Raw genomic sequence first — 22,699 nt, 5'->3', positions numbered from 1 at the left:
AAAAAAAAAAAACATTTCTCTAAATTTCTCTATGCACAACCAAATAATGAAAATTTTTATGACCTGTTCAGTAATTGTTTTCCAAACTAGTTTTAAAAAATATTTTTTAAGAACGGTTTTTGAAAACTTTTCTTTAAAATTTTATAGAACAAAAGTTGTTTGAAAACTTAAAATATTTTTAACCTATTTTTAAATATGTTTAAAAAAATATGTTTAATGATTTATTTTTAATCATTCTATATGTTCGTGCAATTATTTTCTAAAAGAACTCCCATAAAACAAACACAAAAATTGTAAAAAAAAAATTTCTAAAAACACCTTATTTTTTGTTTTAAAATATTTTTTTGTTATCAAATGTGTTTTTTTGGTTTTTTGTTATGAAAAAAACTATTATTTAAAACAATTATCAAACATATCCTTAGATTTTTTTTCTTATCATTTCCTTTTATTTTTTTCTCCATATATTTCCCTTAACTTTGAATACTAAGGATATTATTAACATATTTAGTAACAGATTTTTCTTAATTTTCTAAATAATTTATTGTGAAATTTTGCAATCAAAATTTAGGCAAAGAAATTTATGTATAACTTTTAAACTATAAATAAATAATATAAGATAAAATATCATTTTGATAATTAATTTTAAGTCTATTTTATATAGACGTGTCCCAACTTTATAGATATTGTTCATTCTGAACTTAAAATAGCTCTCACGGTTTTAAAATAGATCTATTTAGTTAAGAAAAATTTATACTTATATAATGTCAATAACTTACTCCTCCACTCGATGTGAGATATTACAATTAATCATATGTAAACACAATATTCTTTGTATCAAGGTTGAAAATCAACTTCAATACAATTTATATTGACTAAATCCAAATCTCGTAGACTGTCTCATATAAACAGAAATGAACTTTGATGATTTTAAAATACATTTACTTGATTAAAAGGAGATTTCTCATTGATCAATGTCAAATATCATAATTTATTTTTAAAATTTTTTTTTATAAACATATCTACTTTTAAAAATAGTTTTATTATTTATGTTATTTACAACATAAAATATATATTTTCCTCTTAGATAACTTGTTTTAATTTTTTTTTTTATTTTATGGAAAATAACTTCTTAATAGCGTGCTTCGAAAATAGATTATTAAAAATAAATTATTTAAGGCACCATTTGGAATCTTCTAGAAAAATTTAAAAATATGGAAAATATTTTGAAAATTTTTTATACTAAAAGGAAAATAAATTAATAAAATATAATTTTTATATTTGAGTTTTTAAAAAATGGTTAATTTCATTTGCCTTTTTTAAACTTTTGGTGAAATTAATCATTTTTTAAATTAACCAAAAAAACTGAATAAGGCAACTCGAAAACCTCAAAACCCTGTGTCACTCAACGAGTGAACTCACCCGCTTTGACATACGATATAGGAAGGGCTCATTTTCTGGCTGCCCAAACAGGATTTTCAACTGCAAATCAGATCAGAAAATCAGTAGAGAGAGAAAGAGATAGAGAAGATGGGGAAGCCGCTGGGACCAACGGGAGAGTTCTTCAGGAGGAGGGACGAGTGGAGGAAGCACCCCATGCTCAACAAGCAGCTCCGCCACGCCACTCCCGGCCTCGGTATCGCCGTCGTCGCCTTCAGCATCTACCTCGTAGGCGAAGCCGCCTACAACAAGCTATACGCTCCTTCCCATTCTAACTCCCACACCTCTCCTCAATCTCACTGAGGTCCGCTGTCTACTCTCCGATTAGGGCTCCTTTTTCATCTCTTTATGATTTCCGATTTGATTTGTGTCTTTTATTATTTTCGATCTTCTAATCCTCTCTGATAGGGCCTTTAGGGTTTACGGTTTCATTCATTTCTTATTATGTGATCAGATTGTAATCTGCTTCTAGGGTTTTTTTTCCCTTGAATTGAAATGGGGCTGATTACCATGATAGGCAATGGAGGTTGTGTTTTTATCTTTGGGATATGTTTGGTTGCCGGAAAGTTTGAGATAAAGAAGATGGGGCGGAAAAATATAAGGAAAGAAAACGGCAAGGAATAAAATTCTCTTGTTTGGTTGTCATGAAAGGAGGAATTCTGCACTTTTGCGAAATTTTATCTACATTTTCTTTGGGAAAATGAGTTCCTTAATAATCCTTTTTTTCGTTTTGTAAACATGAGAAAATCGTTTTCATGGCATATATATATATATATATTTTACTTAGCATTTTTCAGGAACCAAACATAGCCTTGATCAATTGATTACCTAGAGCAGAATGCGGATATAAGATTCTTGTTGGATGTTCTCTCTGAATTCCCATCTGAATAGTCTGATTATGCAGTTTCCACTGGATGTATTGAAACTATGGGTTACAGTTGTCTAGCATGATCAAATTTGAAGCTTTATATCATATATGAATTGTTTGTTTTGGATTATGGTTTAGCATAAGCTACACAGAAGTCTCTCAAGCATGCTGAGAATGATTGTAATTAACCATTAAATCATATGTTCTGGTTAACCTCTCACTCCCAGGAGAAAACGGGCTTGTTACATTCTTTTTGTGCTATACATAGCCTCAATGAAAACCTACCATCTTTCAATGTGAAATGGGTACTTATTTCCTCTTGAAAACAATTGAACATATACCAGAGGGGTGGCAATCAAACTACTAAAAATTCCACAGGTACACTGATGATAGAAACATGTGTTTAAAGAAGTAAATGTTAAAGCCTTGGGTGTGAAACGGGAAGAATGGGGACAAAGTCAAATGAATTCCATTATGTCCAAATATTTGGGATGTGATGATGCAAGTTGAGAAGGTTGGTGCATGCAGCAATTGATGAGTGGGAGATGAATTTTAATTAGAAAATTCAATTGTATCTTGTGTTTCTATTTCGAATGATAATGAAGCTTAAAGCCTTTAGAATAAAATGCAGTAATGAGGGAGACCTCTTGTTATCATTTCTTTCCCATTTCCTCATTCTAATTAGAGTAGGCCAAGACGGAATAAGTAAATCATGGCAGGAAAAATAAAAAAGTTGTGAAAATCTTCCTTTTTATCATAAAACTACCATTTGCCTCAAACTTACCAACTTTTATAGCCATTTTGAAGCAATTTTGAGCATTTTGTCATTTTATTTATTTATTTTTTTTTTCCTTTTATGTGGGTGTGGACATTGTTGTCAAACACATGGAAACATAATTCAATAGCTTTATGTTGGAGATTGTGCCAGAAACCCAAGTTCATGCGTCTGGATGGGCTTGAACACCTTCATTTCTTCATGTAGTTGCATATCAAAGAAAAGAAAAAGGTTCTATGTTTTTCTTTATTTTGTTTTCTATAGTTCATGTGTTATATTGTGAAAAGGTAAACAATACACTTGTTCAATCCCTTCACCTTTTTGGCATGTATAGATGCATTCTTCTCTTTTCTAGAGAACATCTCTGATGTTGACTAGAACTACTGTAGCATAAAATTGAACAGAATTTAAAAAATTAAGATCTTTTGACCAAATCCAGTAATCACATAATAGTATCAGAGCCTCTTACATGTTTTTCCCATCTTTTGGGATATATTTCCTTGTCATCTTCCTTACGCATTTAGTACGTTTCATTTGTTTTGTGAAATTAGTGTTTTATGCAGTGTATGATATGGCCTTCCTTCCTACACATGATGCAGATATTAGGAGACAAAGCTTTTTGTACTTTTTATCTTGGGATGTATTGTTAGTGTGCTTTTTTATTGATTGTCTTAACTTTAGGAGGCACATATATGGACTGAATTAGCTTAGTCGTTAAGTTTGTGATCGTTAAAAACAAAGCATGAAAGATTAATTGGTCAATGTTAGATTGTTGATTCCGCACGCATCCTTTAGATTTTTGAATTTTTGGGTGTCCTTAATGGAGACTAGCTCCTCCTCCCTATTGTAGGTCTTGTTTCTCCTTTCTGCAGGCTGGTTGGGTTTTGTTTGTATATTGCCTGTATACATCGGGTATGCTCCCTGTTTTTTGGCGTTTATTAATTCAATATGCCTTTGTCTATCAAAAAAAAAAAGAAAAAAGAAAAAGTAAGCATCCTTTAGATTGAATTTCTTAAGGAATGTGCAAATGATGAATTGCATTCTCAAATTGAGGAGTCAACGGAGAATATGACTGCTTGTAGAGATAAGATGTAGAATGGAGGAACAAGAGGAGATAATTGAAGATGATTAGATTGCAAATTTAATGTAAAAACCAGTGAGGATATGCAGTGGGTTAAAATAGATCAATCCCTTATTGTAATGACTTGTGTACTCTGGTGTGCTAGTTGCGCTTTTTAATGCCCACTCTTATTTATCAGAAAAAAAAAATAGAGTCAATCCCTTATTAAGAGAAACTCTTGAACATTAACCTTGCTGCATAACATATACCTTGATACATCATGTGACATGTTGACATAATTTTTCATATTAATGTTTGCGTCAATATGCTAACTTTTGAAAATTAAGACCTGTTGACCAAATCTAGCAAGCAATGTTGTTAGAGCCCCTCACTTGTTTCTCCCTTTATCAAGGATTTCTCTTCTTCCCTTTTATCTCTCATTCACTTATCATAAATTTCATTTCTTCAGTGATACTAAGCTTTTAAGTAGTAGTCAATAGTTTTACCATCCTTTCACACATGACACTGATATTGGGGTTCATGCACTGTTCTACTCTGGAGCATCTTGTTTATTTACCCGTTTATGGGTGGTTAACCCAGTTGTATTCCTCAACCTTATGAGGCATGTTTCAGTGCCAAATTAGCCCAGTGGTTTGGAAATTGGTAGTTGTTCATCCCTCTACACTTCATGATTGTTTAAAGCCCTTAAATCCCCTTTTAGTTCCCATACAGAGGGTGACACTTTTTTTACATTTCTTTCTCTCCTAACCTATTAAAAAAATTTCTGCACATAATGGAGTTCTTTACCTCCCTGGATTACTTCTATTAATCTGAATGGAATGAATTCAACCCGAAGGCCACAAAAAACTGCAAGGAAGATTAAAAGATGCAAGTGCATGATATCATGCCATCAGTGGTTTCATATCATTAGTCGTTGAAGGACTGATATTCTTTTAATTTTTTGGTTTCTTAATTTGATTTGGGGTCTTTAATAGGGCTCCATTTCCCTGTGAAGCATGGTTTACCAGAGTCAGGGTTGTTTGGTCCTCTGTCAAGGCAAGCAATATAGAGCATGGAGGGGGCAGTTCTGATATTTTGTGGAAATTTTTTTCATCTGAAAGCCATACTGACCTTTTATAACGTGCTCTATTGGGTTTGACATGATTGGGAACCTGACAAATTAAGTTGGTGCAAACAAACAAAACATGATATCTCTTCTCTTTTAGTTTTCTTCTCTGCTCCATATAAAACTTATATTATCTTTGGAATTGATTGTTTCTTGTATGAATGATGACATAGGCGAATGCTCGGTGGAAGGTGGAGCAAAATTTGGACCTTGAAGTCGACTCCCTCTGTGTCTGAGTGGTATTCAATAAAAGCTTTCTTGAAATGGACTTGAGGCCTGGTAATTTTATTGTGTAATCTCTAGGAGCCTGAAGTTATGAATTGTCAATTTGGTGTGTTGCTTTCAGTGCTACATTTGGTGTTTTAAGCTTGCTAGTGCTATAGCTGCACTTGATGCTTTAAGCTCTCAACTAGAAATTTAATTGCTTTATGAAATGAACAAACCATATGGTTGCAACTCTATTAATAAAGCAAAAATTATTAAAGCCAAAGAGATGGGCTAATAATAGACTTGACCTCCTTGCATCTAACAGTGTGTATATTGGTGAGAGGATCTTATGGAATAGACCTAAGCATGCATTACCTCTATTATCATAGAACTACACCTGCATGTCTCCTTTAACTTGCAAATTCTTTATATCTCTTCCTCTTCTTACTCAACCATACTTATCATTTGTTTCATACGTGATTCATGTGATGTCAAGAACCCTAGTTAATCATTTATTGTCACTTGCATCGCATGGAGTGCCAGTGCCACCCAAGTATCATTATTTTTGGTTCAAAAAGTTTTGAGGCAAAGAAAAATGTAAAAAATTCTCCTCTATTTATTAGTTCAAGAAATACCTGAGGTCAAGAAAATAAATATTATCAATCATTTTTTTAGTTTATAAAAAGATTCTTTTAAAAAGTATTTGTAATGAAAACAGTTGTTTATTTGAATTAAGAACTTAATCAAATCGCTTCGGAATGAATTCTTAGGGCCAAGAGGTGGCTCAAAGAAATCAGAGTGTTTAAACTCTAGCCGAGTGTCAGTTATCCATTTTCTAGGGAAAAGGGTTTATCCATGGGGAATAGGGATAAGGCTATCTGGAAGAAGCCCACCATACAACCCTCCATTGGGTTTTGAGCCCTTAGGCCCTTAGAAAACTCAGCCAATCCCCTCCCAAGTCAACCAGTCTCATCAAAATATGTGACACCCATTGGAATCTGATGGCGTATTCCCCAATTCAATAAAGTTTATCAATGGAAAGTATGCCTTTTTCTTGAACAACATCCTTGAAAAGGAAGGGGGTGGTCGGTGGAATATATAAAATAAGAGTATATCCCACATTACTATCTCCCTCCGCACCAACACAAATCATTACAATTTTAATGATGCTACTAAGTATGTGGGTTGTTATGAGATTACACGACAAATGAGAACTAGATATAAAATAATAAAATCATTTATAAAATACAATGATATTTTTCCTCGTGTGATCATTCATCACCTAGTACGATATAAACAATTTGGAACTAAAGATACTGGGATAAAATCGAAGGGTATATACCACCATATCATAATCCGTCAATTCTTTTTTGTTACAGATTTTGCTCCGATTTCTTTTGTCAAGTCTCTCCTCTTTTTTTCTTGTTTGGTTTTCTTTTTCATATTTTCCTCATTTATTCTCGTTGATCTGACTCCATTTTGCAAGACCACTTTGATTTTTAATGGATTTCATGAAATTTTAATTATTTTTAAATAACTTTAAAAAAAAAAAGTGTACATCAAAACACACTTTTTTTTAATTAATTTTTTTAATACAATATTGAAAATTTTCTCATGGTGCCTAATATGATAGCAAATTTTCTACACCATGAAAAGACCCAAAAGAAAAAGTTGGTATTTGATGGTGTCATATGGCTACAACAAAGTCAACAATACTATAGGAAAATTGCACATCAATTGGGTGTTGTGTATGTGCTTTGTACTTGTTGAATAACCTTTGTTTACTTTGAAATGAATAGGATTTTTATACTATTTTGCCCTTTTATCTTTTTGTTCCATTACCCTCACCCCTTCAACCAAGGAACTCACTCTACATCCCTCCCTATAAAGTCAAATGTCATGAGGTGTCTTCCAAGTTGAAACATGAGGAGCAATCATACTTATTGTTCTCTATGATAGAATATAAAAAAAAATAATAAACAAAAAATCTAGACTTTATCTACCCACAATATTTAATATCCATCATTTTTTTTATATTTTTAAATATGGGATTAAGATTTTCTTTTTGATAGGATATTGAAACGATGCTTCATAAGATGCCCACTATTCCATCCTATGAAAAGACCCAAAAGGAACAGGTTGACATTTGAGGGTGTTAATGACAACAACACTAATAGAAAATGGCACATCAATTTGAGTCATGGACCCTTGGTGCATGTGCTTTGTACTTGTTTTGTTAACTTTGTTTACTTTGAAGTTGAAGAGGATTTTAAAAATAGTTCTTTTTCTTTAGGGTCCATTACCTTCCATGGAAACAGGGGACCTCACCCTTTCAACCATGGAAGGGACTCCACATCCTTCCCTAAAGTGAAAAATGTCATGAGATGTCTTCCAAGTTGAATAGCATGAGTAGCAATCATAACCCAAGTCTATAGTTTTTGTTTTTGTTTTTTTGTTTTTTTTATTTAAATAATTATGATAAATCATTCTTTTATCTTTTTTTTCCTTTCCCTCAAAGGGTTTGTATTATCACAATCATTACCATAATTTTTTAAATTTCCTTTTAATGGGCTTTTACTAATATTGATAGTTTGGTGTAAAAATATATGGTGAATTATAAGAGTTTAATATATAAAAGTTTAAACAAGTGAACAAATGGATGAACTTCAACATCTAAAAAGATATAAATAGGTGTATCTCAAATTTAAAAACAATTGTATTTTTTCCATTTTTTTTCAAGATTTTTAGGTTATATTTGATTCTTGGAAAATTCGAAGAAAATAAAATAAAGAAAGAAAATGTAGAAGGAAAGAAAAGTGAAAATAATTAAAAAAAAGATCTAAAGTTAATAAATTTTGTTTTACATTATTTTAAACTCATTTTATTAATTTTTCATCTTCTATGCAAATGTTAAATAATTTAAATTATATAAATTTTTTTATTAATTTTAATTATATTTTTCTTTTTTTATATTTTCTTTAGTGAAATAAAATATAAGAAAATGGTTTTCAATTTCTACTTTCAACTAACATATAAGATACACTTCAACTGATGGACAACCCCTTTGACACCTTCATCTCAATTCCCCGCAAAAAAGGAAAAAAAAAAAAAAAACAAACAAAAAGACAAAACAAAACTTAATTGTCTTGTTTGATAACTGTTCTTAAAAATAATTATGAAAAATAATTTCTAAGAATAATTTTTAAAATTTATTCTTTGATATATTGTAGAATAAAAAACTGTTTGAGAACTTGAAATAGTTCTAAATCATTTTGAATATTTTTAAATATATATTTAAAAATAATTTTTATATTTTGTGCTTTGTTTTTAATTATTCTATATGTTAATATAATTATTTTTTAAAACAACCCTTAAAAATAAGTGAAAATAATATAAAATAATTAAAATATATTATTTGAAAACAAATTTTTCTTTTTTTGTCTTTAAGAATAAAAATAAAAAACAGTTTTTACTTGCCAAACGTGTTTTATTATTCTAAAGAGCAGAAAACTATTAAACAGGCCATTTGTCATGAAGTTTCTTGTTTAGTTCTTCTTGATAAATAAAACAATTTCAAAGTAGATAAATACAATAAAAGAAATAGATTTTTTAATTAAAAATTTAAACATATCAAAATTATCCTTCCTTTAAAAAAAATGTTAAAATATATTTTCCAACAATAAATTGATGACATAACAAAATTATTTTCAAATATTGTAGGAATATGATACCTTTTTTAGTACCATATGAAAAAAGATAATATAAAAAAAAAAGAAATATCACTATCATTTCCTTATTATTCTAAAGAGCATAAAACTATTCAATAGACCATTTGTTATAAAGTTTCTTGTTTATTTTATAGTTCTTCTTGATAAATAAAGCAATTTCAAAGTAGATAAATACAATAAAAGAAATAGATTTTTTTAATTAAAATTTTAAACATATCAAAATTATCCTTCCTTTAAAAAAATGTTAAAATATATTTTCCAACAATAATTTGATGACATAACAAAATTATTTTCAAATATTATTTCAAATATTGTAGGAATATGATACCTTTTTTTAGTACCATATGGAAAAACATAATATAAAAAAAAAAAGAAATATCACTATCATTTCCTTGTATTTCTATTTTATTACTTTCTACCTTCTAGATCCTCTTAGTTGGTTTTTTTTTTTTAGACTACTTTTAAAACTATTTCTGTTATTTTTCAAAAAAAAAAAAAAAAAGTCCTAGGAAGAAACCAAAGGGAGAAGGGTAAAAATGGAACTTGTAAAATGCTCCATGTCCTCCATATGGCAAACAAGATCCCAACAAAAATTCAAGAAGCCCCAAACCTAAGAAATTTAGTGTTATGATAATGTGAGTTGGTCCCCCACATTCTCCCCTTTTTCTTTTCTTTTTTTATTTTCTTGAATCTTCTATAGTGAGCCTACCATCCAAATCCAACTTTTCATCATGCCCCTCTTACTTAAAAATAATAATAATAATAATTTTAAAAAAATTATTTTGTACAATTTAAAAGATGTTACCATCCATTGTTAACTTAAGTTTGATTCTCATAAAATACTAAAAAAAGAAAAAAAAATTGTTGAGAAAAATGTATTTTTTCATATTTAATTTATTAAAATAAAATATAATTAAAGTTATTAAAAAACTTATATATTTTTAAATTATTTAATCTTTATACAGAGAGTTAAATAAGTAAATTTTTTTTTTAATAATATATAAAAATAATTTATTAATTTTAAAACTATTTTTTTTATTTTTTCTTTTTTGTTACTTTAAAACTATTATATAATTATGATGATAGAAGTTATCATCCTTTCATTATAATTAAGGGTGCATTTCAAATTATTTTTATTCGAAATGTTTTTAATGAAAGTGTTTTTAAAATAATTATTAATCAAATATTTTTTTATAAAATATTATAAATGATTTTTCAGCACTATAAGTGATTTTTTATATTTTTAAAAGTGTTTCCAAAGTTTTATCAAATACTTAATTTTGTTTCTTTAAAAACACTTTATCAATTAAAAACATTTTTTAAAATTATTATCAAACGGACTGTAAAACTTATTTGGGTTTGACTTTAAGAATTCTTTGAGTGAAACTTATTTTTCTTGAAAAAACACTTCTTGGATTAATTTTTTTTTTCTAAAATTAAGAGTGCGTTTCATAATAATTTTAAATTAAATAATTTGACAAAAAGTACTTCTAATCTTGAAAATATTTTAATACTATTTTTTTATAAAAATAAAAAATAAAATCTTCGTCCATTAAGGAAAATGTTTTAAGATTAAGGAAAAGGCAAAAGTATGTTTTTATACTCATATAAAAAAGATCATAAAATAAGAATCCAAATTTATAATATATAAATTTAAAACATTCATTTAAAAATAATTATTATTTCATGTTCCAGTATTACTTTTGATCATCTTAAGTATTAACTTTTAGCTATAAGTATATGAAACTTGAATTAATTTTAAAATGTTATTATTTTTAATAAAATAACCAAAAAAATCTTTTTAAAAAAGCCACTTTTGCTATATTTAATAAGTAAGAATAAGAATAGAAATAAAATAAATCATAATATTGATAAAAGAAAGGAACCAAAATAGCTCTGAAAATAAGATTTTGCAAACATAATAATAATTTTTTTTATTTCTATTCTCGTCCTAAAATTAATTCAACTAGTGACCGGATAAGAATTAAATTGATTTCTCATTCATATTCCTTATTTTACGTTCTAAAATTGTTTTTGCCGAAATGTTCGGGATATTAATAGAACACCGGCCAAAAACAAAATTCAACAAGAAAACGCCACGTGGCTAAAAAATTTACCCCCAGAGGGCAGTAAAGCGCCGCGGCCCGCTCGACCAAATATTATAAATTTATAAGAGAATTTGGGAGTGCTCTGCCACTCTTCTACCCTGCAAATATCTATAGCCTCTTTCTCTTCAATTTTCTCCGGAAAATCTGATTTCAGCGATGGAGAATTCTGCTTGGTCTGTTGACGGGTTCTTGGATCAGTGCAGGCAGTCCGGAGACTCCGCCTACACTGCATTCCGATCACTCCTCGAGAAGCTCGAGGATCTGACCACCCGAGCTCCGGCGAGGGTATTCTTGTCCGATCTCCAGAAGCGGTTCGCTTCCGGAGAGGCCTCCGAGCAATGCCTCAGTACCTTCCATTTCCGGATCCAAGACATCTTTTTGGACCAGTACGAAGGTCGTTTTCTCAATTCCTTCTCACTTTTATTTGGTTCTCGAGAAAGCTGAGATTTTTTTTTTTTTTTCCTGAGTTAGTCAAACAGCGGAGATAGTAAGATTGCGATTTGAATTTTCTTTTCCTCCCGTTTCTCGGTGACCAAACAGGGGAACTTGGTTTGGATTGTTTATTTTTGTTTATCGATTGAAATTGTTACCTAAAGAGTGTAATATCTTGGCATAACTGGAAGATGAGGAAATTGAAAAGCTCTAGTTTTGGGGAAGAAAATTTTTTATTCTGCGTCGGTGAATATATTTTAGCGCGTAATGTCCATGTTGCTCAGTTTCCATTTTAGGAGTCCTGGGGAAAGTACCGAGTTTTCTTGTTACTTTGGTTCCAAGATGTTTCATTGGTTAGGCGGGGTTTCATTTATTTAAGTATTTTATTTTCTTAAGTTAAGTTTATTTCCTCTCTGGGTCCTGATTTTTTTCCCTTTTTGCCCTTGTTATCATGTTTTTTCTCACCTGGCGTGTTTTCTCTGCCGTTCCTGTTTTTGTTCTCTTTTGAAAATAACAATACCATGTTTTAAGGGTGTGTCCAAATGGGGCCTTAGTCAAAGTCAAGAATCTACAGTGTCTTAGATTTTGAGAATCTAGCTTACTTCTAGTTTTGATTCAGTGCTACAATTCTAAGCCATTTACAAATTTAGTATGATAATCATGATTAATAGCATCTTATTCCTATTATTTGTTGTTGGCAACACAAATCTTGCTCCTCCATTTTTTTTTTCTCCTGTATCCATTTTTATGGTGCTTCACCTTTTGAATACCTTCAGCTTATGAACTAATGAGTTCGTCGCAGTACCCTTGACTTGCACCGCTTTGTATATTAATGAATGCATTGTTAAGAAAATAGTGGAGATGGCATCAATGGAGGGTAAGATTCTGGAAGTTCATTTAAGGTGTGGGATTAAGGCTCTTATTTGTTGAGTTTTTCAGAAGCATCATGGACCACTGGAAATGTTCAAACCATCTCAACCATCCACTGCCTTGCTAGCCCCTTATTCTACCTGTTAATGCAACTTATTCTTGGATTTTGAAATGCATACTTTACAATTTTTTATTTTTCTTAGTTTTTTCGCTCATTCATCTCAATATGCACTGACAGAGCTAGAAATGAGGACGGGGGGCAATGTGATATCAAGATCTAAATTTGGCTTAATGTTAAGCCTTTTTTTTTCTTTTTCTTTTTCTTTATCTTTTTCTTTTTCTTGGAAATTTAGTTTTTCAGGGGGGGCCATCTGCCCCCTCTGGGCACATCACATGCTGGCTCTGCCAGTGTCAATAAGTAGATCTTGCTACATTTATCATATAAGCATGGTTTCTTTGCTTAATGCTCTGCACCATAAATATTAACTATTTTATTTCTGTTTTATCTGATGATTAAGGATTACTGATGTGGTTGTTTATTGTCCGATTTGAATTAACTGTTTTGACACTTCTCTTTTACATGCTGCAGGCTACTGCGGGAGGAAGAAATTGACAATGATGGTGATCCCTAGCATTTTTATCCCAGAAGACTGGTCCTTTACTTTTTATGAAGGTCTGAACAGACATCCTGACTCTATCTTCAAGGACAAGACTGTTGCGGAGCTTGGTTGTGGAAATGGATGGATATCTATTGCCATTGCTGAGAAATGGTCACCTTTAAAGGTTTTTCTTCTTTAGCCCATTATGGTAGGATGAGACTGCTCTCACCAGTGCTTGTTGATGATTCATCTTTCTATCTAGAACTAAAAACATTTGTGGTCCTGTGTGTCAATTAATTGCATGTCATCTCTTTTTGGAAATTGGTGAATACTTAGATGGTTAAAGTTTGCTCTGGTCCTTCTAGTTGGTTAAGGACCATGACTGATGCTATTATACATCTATGAAATGTCTAAGCAGTCCCCTAACTTTTTTCAGGTGTATGGCCTTGATATTAATCCAAGAGCAGTAAAGATTTCGTGGATAAACTTGTATCTAAATGCTTTGGATGATAATGGTCAACCTATCTATGATGGTGAAAATAAAACTCTACTGGACAGGGTGGAGTTTCATGAATCTGATCTGTTAGCTTACTGTAGAGATCGTGGTATAGAACTTGAAAGGATTGTTGGATGCATACCACAGGTATTGTCACAAATTATTACATTTGTTATGATAATTTCATATTACCTTTGCTTCTTTTTTAAATATCATGATAAGTTCTATAAACTATTCCATAACATTATTTGATTGCAAAGCTAGTGTTAAATCACAAACTTGCCCTGAAGGCCTAAATTGAGGGAATGGATCAAAACACTACATCAAGATAATGCTCTTCCTCATGTGTGTGGCTTGAGCTTAGGAAATGGCCCAACTATATATACCAGGCTTATACCTCCTATCACATGTAGTGTCAAGCCACCAGCGGAAAGCCAGACAAAAGTAGGTATCAAATTAACAACAGATTATAAAATAAATAGTCTTAGAGAGAGTTGAACCCACTACCCTTAGGAAGCCAAATTCTGATAAAATATTGAACTACCACTCACCATCAGCTCTTATGTTTTTGGTATCAGCTTTTTGACTTATTTGTTGTTTCCCCTGTTTGTTCTCTTTGCAGATTCTCAACCCAAATCCTGATGCAATGTCTAAGATGATTACAGAAAATGCCAGCGAGGAATTTCTATATTCACTGAGTAATTATTGTGCACTTCAGGTTGGAAGAGATTTTTTTTTTGATAGGATGGAAGAGATTTTAACTATTTTGAAATTAATTGATGTATGTTAGAGAATTGTTCTCATGCTAGAATTTTAGTCCCACAATTCTAAATATCTAATATGTTTTTACTTCTTGTTGTCATGTATTTGTAAGGTTCCTTAGATAATGAACATGTGCACTACAAAATGTAAAACCTTCAGTGAACTCCAGCTTCAATATACCTTAGGTCCCAGGTGTTTGTCAATTGAAAAACAGCAATACTCTGGTCTAGATTCTGATGGAATTTGAATGATCTACCCATTTTATAGCAGTGGATTTGTATGCTAGCTTATTTGTGTTTTTTCTAGCTCCTGATGACAATATACCTATGTTTCTTTAAGTTAAGATTTTCCAAAGGGAAAAATTGTTATCCATTACAATGGGTTTGTTGCCTTTCTTCTTCTTTTTCCTCTCTCTCTCTCTCTCTTTTCACAATCTTTTTCTCTATAGGGTTTTGTCGAGGATCAGTTTGGATTGGGTCTAATTGCTAGAGCAGTTGAGGAAGGAATAGCTGTCATCAAACCAATGGGCATTATGATCTTCAATATGGGAGGTCGACCAGGACAAGGTGTTTGTAAACGCTTGTTTGAGCGCCGTGGTTTCCGTGTTACTAGGCTTTGGCAGACCAAAGTTATTCAGGCGAGTAAACCTTTCTTTTAGTGAAGATTATGTCTCCACCAAAAATGCTTTCCTCATGAAATTTTATTACAGGCTGCTGATACAGATATTTCTGCTTTAGTCGAAATTGAGAAGAATAGTCCTCACCGCTTTGAGTTCTTCATGGGACTTGCTGGAGATCAGCCCATTTGTGCTCGAACAGCATGGGCCTATGGGAAGGCCGGTGGCCGCATTTCTCATGCTTTATCAGTTTACAGCTGTCAACTTCGTCAACCAAATCAGGTTTGAAATTCATTTTCATATTTACCTGTGGACATATTTTGCAACTGATGGGGCAGGAAAGTATAGTGATAATAATGGAATACACTAACAGGTGAAAACAATTTTTGAGTTTCTCAAAAATGGCTTCCATGAGATCAGCAGTTCCTTAGATTTATTCTTTGAAGATGATTCTGTTGCTGATGAAAAGATTCCATTCCTAGCTTATCTTGCCAGTGTTTTGAAAGGGAATTCATTCTTCCCATATGAGCCACCAGCTGGTAGCAAACGGTTCCGTAATCTCATTGCAGGCTTTATGAGAACATATCACCATGTTCCAGTCAATGCTGATGTAAGAAGCCTTCATCATTTGTTGTCTTTAGCCATGCTGCTGTATATGTTTGTTTTTTGCTCTCTTCAATAGCTACTATTCAACAAGCATAATTAATTGAACCATTTCTACTTGGTGTAGTGGACCTCTATAAAACAATAATACATAGGTCCATTTGCTCTAGCTTTGTCCAATATATTCTCCCTTAATTGTGCTATATGATATTTGGTTCAGTGTTCCATCTTATGTGAGTAAAACTTGTAATTGAAGGTTGAATATAATATCCATTTGTTCTATGTCTTAACAGGTTATATGTGTGTGGTTAGTGTGTGCATGGTCTGAGAAATTCAGCCTATATCCTATCAAAAAGAAATTCAGTTTATAGTGCATGGTCTAAGATATTATTTAGTGATATTTTGATGTGTACGTTGATACTCTTTGCTCATGTAAAATGGTATCACTTTTCTATTGCATTATTGCTGTGGAATCTTATGAATGTGCTTGATGTGTATTGGCTCGTGAATGCTAGACGTGAATGCTAGAGAAACTATGCTAAGAAACAAACTCACATAGTTTTCCATCAGTTGGGCAGAGCCAGCAAGTGCTTATTTAACTGCTTGTTTATTCTAGGTGTTCAGAATTTCAATTCTGAACAATTAGATGGCTTAAGAATTTTGTAATGTATATTGGAGTTCAGATATGTATCAATTCCACATTTATCACTTAGACAAAACATATTTTGAAGTGCAGAAGAGCAGGAATCGGCTGCCCTAGTTTGTAGAATAGTCCACTTTAAATGTACAATTTCTTTGTTTAGGGAGTTCTAAAAATCTTCATTATCTGTTAGTATTGATTTTTTTTTTCATACTGTGTTGAGCAAGTTTTATTTCTGACTTGTTTTTCTCAATTCTTGCGCAAGAATGTTGTCATATTTCCTTCAAGGGCTGTGGCAATTGAGAATGCTCTTCGATTATTCTCACCCCGTCTTGCAATTGTTGATGAAGATCTGACTCGACATCTTCCAAGACAGTGGTTAACATCCTTGAAAATTGAGGTATGCCCTAATTTGTTATACTCTTATACTTTGTATTTTTATATGTCCAAGCTTCACCATGATTTTGATTTTTTTACTAAATTGATTGCACATTCACATATATGTAAGCTTCCTATGGAGTACATCTTCTCTAGAGGTGGAAAGTTTTTGTTAATGGTAAGATTCCTTAAATTTCTGTAGTAAACTGGTGCGTCATTTCTATGAATAGAAATTAATTAGGCAACAAGATGTCTCAGTTTTAGAAGAGAGAGAAGAGGAATGGATGTTGTGTAGTTTTCAAATATCCCTCCAGATGGTCTAATCTTCACGTGTGATTCCAGGATCTCTAATGGTCAGCTGCATGCCTTTGATGTCCCCGATATAAAGGGACAGCTTAATGGTCCTTGGTTAATTATATATGACAGGAAGCATTAATTTAAAAAATATCAACATATGGTCATCATGGTCATCTTCTACTTCTCAAAATCATGTCCAAGGCATTAAAATCTTGAATAAACATGCAATTTTGTTTAGTGTGGATCAGTTAAAAGCCGTCTCATATTGTCTTGATAAACAGTGAATTTTCATTCATTTTTATTGCATTTCTAGTTTGTATTTTTTGTCTTTCCCTCATTACCAAAACAGTAGTTAAGGACATGAACTAATTAGTAACCATTAATCATGTAAGTTTGTACTTTTCTCATCTTTTAACAATTCCATCCATGTGTTGTCCTGATATGTTTTTTAGTATGTGTTTTAGTAATTGGAATGTGTTCATTTAACATTATTTATAGGATGATTATTTTGGTAATGGCTCTAACTTTCTTCAAGATACTTTCTTTAAGATGCCTTTTCTCATTCCCTAATTAATTAATAGAGGAAGAAATCTGTGCCCTTAAATGCTAAAGAAAACTAGTGGAACATGCAATGTCTATGGGGAATCAAAACTGTTAGCTTAATATATTATTTGGCTCATTCCTCAACAACTTAAAATTTTGAGGTGGCAAGTAGCTTAACATGGTGCTAGAGCCAAGTTTCTAAAGATCTTGAGTTGAGTCTTCTTAGTCTGTTAATTTGGCCAGTTGTTGTTGTAACCCACTGTGTGTGGAGGATATTACTTTGATATGCATTGTTGGAACATTCCCTAACAGCCTAAGCTTTTGGCGCGTACTGTAGTTTAATATGGTATAGAGTCAAGTTCCTAGGTGCTTTGAGTTGGATTTTCTCTCTCTATTTTTTGATAGGTTAAGATCAATTGAATTAACAGTGCCTAACAAAAAGGAGTGTAAAAGTATACAGAGTGTATGCAAGGCGCCAAAGGCCAAAATCAGCCAAGGGAGACACAAACTCTCTCAATCTATTTAGTACCCCATTTATTTGTTTATGATTGGTTGTCTGCCTCTCCGCCTGTTGATTGGATCTGTAACAAGCTAGAGTGTTAGTTTAAGATACAATATCAATCCATTCCCTATTAACTCAAACTTCTGAAGCAAATGGTAGTTTAATAGAAATCACCTCAATGCTTGGTTATAAGTTGCTGACTGTCTATGCTACCTATGCAAACAATGATTACAAATATTTGTTTATTGTAGAGTGCAAAAACAGATAATCCTTCAGAGGATGTACTCACAGTGATTGAAGCCCCACGCCAGTCAGATTTAATGATAGAGCTCATCAAAAAGTTGAAGCCACAGGTGGTGGTTACTGGGATTGCTCATTTTGAGGCTGTCACTAGCTCAGCTTTTGAGCACCTTTTAAATATTACTGGAAAAATTGGATCTCGCCTTTTCTTAGACATGTCTGATCACTTTGAGTTATCCAGCCTTCCAAGTTCCAACGGAGTCTTAAAATATCTGTCAGGAACTCCTCTGCCCTCCCATGCAGCAGTTATATGTGGCCTAGTAAAAAATCAGGTATTTATTCATTTTGGTATTATAAACATACCGAGTCAGAATGTTAGAAGTACTGACCATTTTTCTTTTCATTTAATCAAACAAGGAGTCACAAATTGATCCCAAGATTGTCTTACAAGTTGATACCTTAGTTTGTTGTATTTATTTCCTTTTCCTTATTATTGATAGCTAAATACTCTTTCCAGGTTTATTCAGATCTAGAAGTAGCTTTTGTCATTTCAGAAGAGGAGGCCATCTTTAAGGCACTGTCCAAAACCGTGGAATTACTGGAAGGGAATACTGCACTCATTAGTCAGTATTATTATGGTTGCCTTTTCCGCGAGCTTCTGGCTTTTCAGCTTGCTGATCGACATCCACCTGCAGAGGTTTGTTCTTTCTTTTATTTTTGAAGTTATTTGCATTTAATATGCATTTGAATATCTGATTGTTTTAGAAACTTCACATATTTGATAAATCAACCCTTCCATTTGACAATGTGGCTTGTGGTCAATATCATGACCAAGAAAGAAAGCCAGTTCTCTGTCAAAGATATTAGAGGAGGCAACAAAAGTATCTCTTTCTCAAGTCATTTTTAGCATCCTATATCTATTTTCTGTTTCTGGTCAAGCATGATATTTTATTTTCCTGGGAAAGAATCAGGTCAACATTTGATCACGATCATCCCATGTTTGGGTCATGATATGCAGCATGAAACCTGAAAAGACTAATATTGCTACATGCCATTACCCTCACAAGCACTGCAAGCACCTCGCTTTTTCTTTATTCAAGAGGACAAATTTTATATCTGAATTGACTTTTACTAATGATCTTCAGAGGGTATGTGAAAATGAAAAACCTGCTGAGATGATTGGCTTTGCTAGTTCTGCCCTTTCTGTCCTTGATAATGCTGAGTTGTCAATTACCGAGACAGAAAACTCATCAGTGATCCACATGGACGTAGATAAAAGCTTCTTGCCATTTCCATCTTCAGTCAAGGCTTCTATCTTCGAGAGTTTTTCAAGACAGAACATGGCTGAGTCAGAAACTGATATCACCACCAGCATCAGACAATTTATTAAGAGCAACTACGGGTTCCCAACAAGTAGTGGAACAGAATTTATATATGCGGACTGCTCACTAGCCCTTTTCAATAAGCTGGTTCTTTGCTGCATCCAAGAAGGTGGTACCTTGTGCTTCCCAGCTGGCTCAAATGGGAACCATGTATCTTCTGCTAAATTTTTGAAAGCAAACATTGTGAATATCCCTACCAACTCTGAATTTGGGTTTAAGCTGTCTGAGAAGACACTTGCTGGGGTATTTGAGAGTGTGAATAACCCATGGTTGTACATTTCTGGTCCAACAATCAACCCTACTGGCTTGGTATACAGCAATGGAGAGATGGAAAATATATTATCTATTTGTGCTAAATTTGGGGCAAAAGTTGTGCTAGACACTTCATTTTCCGGACTGGAATATGACTTTGAGGGTTGTGGTGGCTGGGATTTGGAAGGCATTTTGGTGAGACTGTATTCCTCTTCTAAACCGTCTTTTTGTGTATCACTGCTTGGAGGACTCTCTTTGAAGATGCTTACCGGAGGGCTTACATGCGGATTTTTGGTTTTAAACCAGCCTCTTCTGATTGATGCATTTTATAGCTTTCCAGGATTAAGCAAACCTCATAGTACTGTTAAATATACTGTAAAGAAGTTGCTAGGTCTGCGAGAGCAGAAAGCAGGAGGCCTACTGGATGCTGTTGCAGAACATAAAAGAATTTTATGCAGCAGAGCTAAGCGTTTGAAGCAGGTATGAATTTATATGATCATATCCATAGAAGGATTTCCATCTATCATCTTCTTCCTATGATTTAACCCATAGAAACCATGAAACCAATGGAAGGCCAGCCAACCACCACCCAACTTACTACTCATTTATAGCCAAGATCATCAATAAAGTCAAAGAAAGAGATTGAATTACTCTTTGCCACCCATAAAAGAAAGACCATGCTTGACAGAGTCTGCATCAATTTGAGAATCAATTACTTTGTACTCTCTAATTTTCTCTTATTCCTTTCTTTTAATGCTTTAAGCTTCTTGGCAAGTACATAATGAGAATCTTGAAACAAATGACTTTCCCACTGACTAGAAACCACCCTCCTCCATCCACATGTTCTTAAATCTACTATTAGTTTTTCACCTACATAGACATCAAATATCCGGCGACTGGAAAAATGATTCTATCTCAACCTCAGGAGCATATGTTACTTGATATCCAAAGAAAAAAAAGCTTTTCCCAGCATGACATTACACGAGAGTGACCAATGTAGGATTGAAGAGTTCCCCTAAATTTTTGGCCATGTGAATAGCCCTTGTTTTGGCTGCAAATCTGCAGGAGAGAAATCCTTCATGGAACTTGAAAACTCCTTCATTGCTAAGAAACCTAACACTGGCTTTCTTCTCTTGGAAACCACACGATTAGAAGTCCTCTCTCTAATGCACCACCTCTCACATACTACTTGCAGCACTCAATTCTTCCTTGAGAAGCTCTTCCACAAACTCTACTTCTTATCCAACAGCTTCCAATTCCACAGTAGACAACCCTCTGGCGTTGAGATACTTGTTTGACTGGATATAATCATTGAGATATTTGTTGCTCGTCATTCTTGTTAGTTATTCTTGTTAGTTCAACTTCATTGCACCCTATACTGTGAGCTTACCTGTAACTCTCCTAAAGTAGCTTGCTTGCAGGCTAGAGTCATGAGTAATTTCTCCTGGTTTTTTTCTTATTTAATTTCTTTTTGTGGGATATTTTTGCTACAGACACTTGAGAGCTGTGGTTGGGAGGTGCTTGAATCCCATGCTGGTGTTTCAATGGTGGCAAAGCCATCTGCCTACCTCAACAAGGTCATCAAGCTCAAGCATCCATCAAAAGACGGAGGCAGCGCTGAAACCACCACTGCCTATGAAATCAAGATCAATGACTCAAACATCAGGGAAGCCATTCTCAGGGCCACTGGCTTAGGTATCAACAGTGCTTCATGGACTGGAATCCCTGGCTATTGTCGCTTCACCTTTGCTTTGGAAGACAGCGAATTTGGTCAGGCATTAGATTGCATCATCAAATTCAAAGACTTAATTCAGTAACTGAATTGCTCTACAACATCTGATTCATTGTTTTCGCGACTTAGGTGTCGTGAAATGAACCAATCTTATTACCAGTTCTACAAGCTCAAAAGTTCAGTATCATGTGAGATTTTTCTAATCCATACCATTGGTATGTTAATGCAGTCTGATCTCATACTTTGACTGTCTTGAAGACTTTACAGCCCAATGTCCTCTCAATTGCCTCCTATTTCACATTCTCAAATCATACTATGCTGAAATATATCTCACCTTTCTATCTTGATATTCTCAAAACCATATCTTAATGAAACTATATATTGTCTTCATTGATATTTCACTTTTTATTTTCTTCCTTTTTCTTGTTATGGATACCAGAACTGCCTAATATGAAAATATTTTAATATTTGAAGCTTACATCTTTGCTGTTGTTGTTAGTAGTGTTCTTGTTTGAGCTAGCCATTAGGAAGGACCATTACTTGAAAGATTGAATTCTTTGTGGATCAAATTGATTGGTTAATATATTGTCAGAATTTTAATCTGTGGGAGGTAATGAGTTTGGATCTCTTTATAGGTTCCTCTCTCCCTATAGAAATGCCATGCATGGCGTCAAAGACTTAAGAGCGTGTTTGGAGTGATTGGGCTAAAATGGTTTTTAATTTATAGTGCTTTTGTCAGGAGTGCTTTTATTACATGTATTGTTAAGAACAACTATTTTAGAATGTATTTAACCGTGGTGAAAATGCTTTTTATAAAAGTGTTTTTATTGATGTTTTCATAATTGAATCGGTCATTGAATTGGACTGGTCATTGAACCGAAAAAGTTACCGATTCATGGTTCATTGGTCATTGGTCGAATCGTGGTCGATGATGTCATAAATATATAATTTATAAATTATTAAAATTTAAAATAATTATAAAAAAATAATAATAATTTATATATTATTTAAAAATTAAAATTTTATTTAAAAATAAAAAAATTAGT

At 32.7% G+C, this 22,699-nt stretch overlaps 1 protein-coding gene and 1 non-coding gene across 2 annotated transcripts; both read left to right on the top strand.

The window, feature by feature from the left end:
* Positions 1–1,346: 1,346 nt before the first annotated feature.
* LOC100252382 (uncharacterized) lies at positions 1,347–5,756 on the top strand. Its single transcript, XR_009467104.1, has 2 exons — positions 1,347–1,741; positions 5,440–5,756. It is a non-coding gene; the product is annotated as an uncharacterized LOC100252382 (transcript).
* A 5,621-nt stretch (positions 5,757–11,377) lies between these two features.
* Positions 11,378–22,047, top strand: LOC100264437 (methionine S-methyltransferase). Its single transcript, XM_002270941.4, has 12 exons — positions 11,378–11,703; positions 13,201–13,394; positions 13,647–13,853; positions 14,329–14,424; positions 14,917–15,105; positions 15,178–15,366; positions 15,458–15,694; positions 16,593–16,727; positions 18,299–18,619; positions 18,805–18,984; positions 19,433–20,401; positions 21,415–22,047. Exons 1-12 carry the CDS (start codon positions 11,466–11,468, stop codon positions 21,736–21,738), a joined length of 3,279 nt encoding a protein of 1,092 aa, XP_002270977.1. The 5' UTR covers positions 11,378–11,465; the 3' UTR covers positions 21,739–22,047.
* The last annotated feature ends 652 nt before the right edge of the window (positions 22,048–22,699 follow it).

The sequence above is a fragment of the Vitis vinifera genome, chromosome 12 (assembly GCF_030704535.1).
Source record: "Vitis vinifera cultivar Pinot Noir 40024 chromosome 12, ASM3070453v1".
In the NCBI taxonomy this organism is placed as follows: domain Eukaryota; kingdom Viridiplantae; phylum Streptophyta; class Magnoliopsida; order Vitales; family Vitaceae; genus Vitis; species Vitis vinifera.
The sequence above is the reverse complement of the archived record's forward strand: the minus strand, read 5'-3'. Positions and strand labels throughout refer to the sequence as shown.

Coding starts and splice junctions, on each gene's coding strand:
- LOC100264437 (XM_002270941.4), top strand. CDS start 11,466: ATGGAGAATTCTGCTTGGTCTGTTGACGGGTTCTTGGATCAGTGCAGG. Junction 15,367..15,457: donor AACTTCGTCAACCAAATCAG/GTTTGAAATTCA, acceptor ATACACTAACAG/GTGAAAACAATTTTTGAGTT. Junction 16,728..18,298: donor TAACATCCTTGAAAATTGAG/GTATGCCCTAAT, acceptor TGTTTATTGTAG/AGTGCAAAAACAGATAATCC.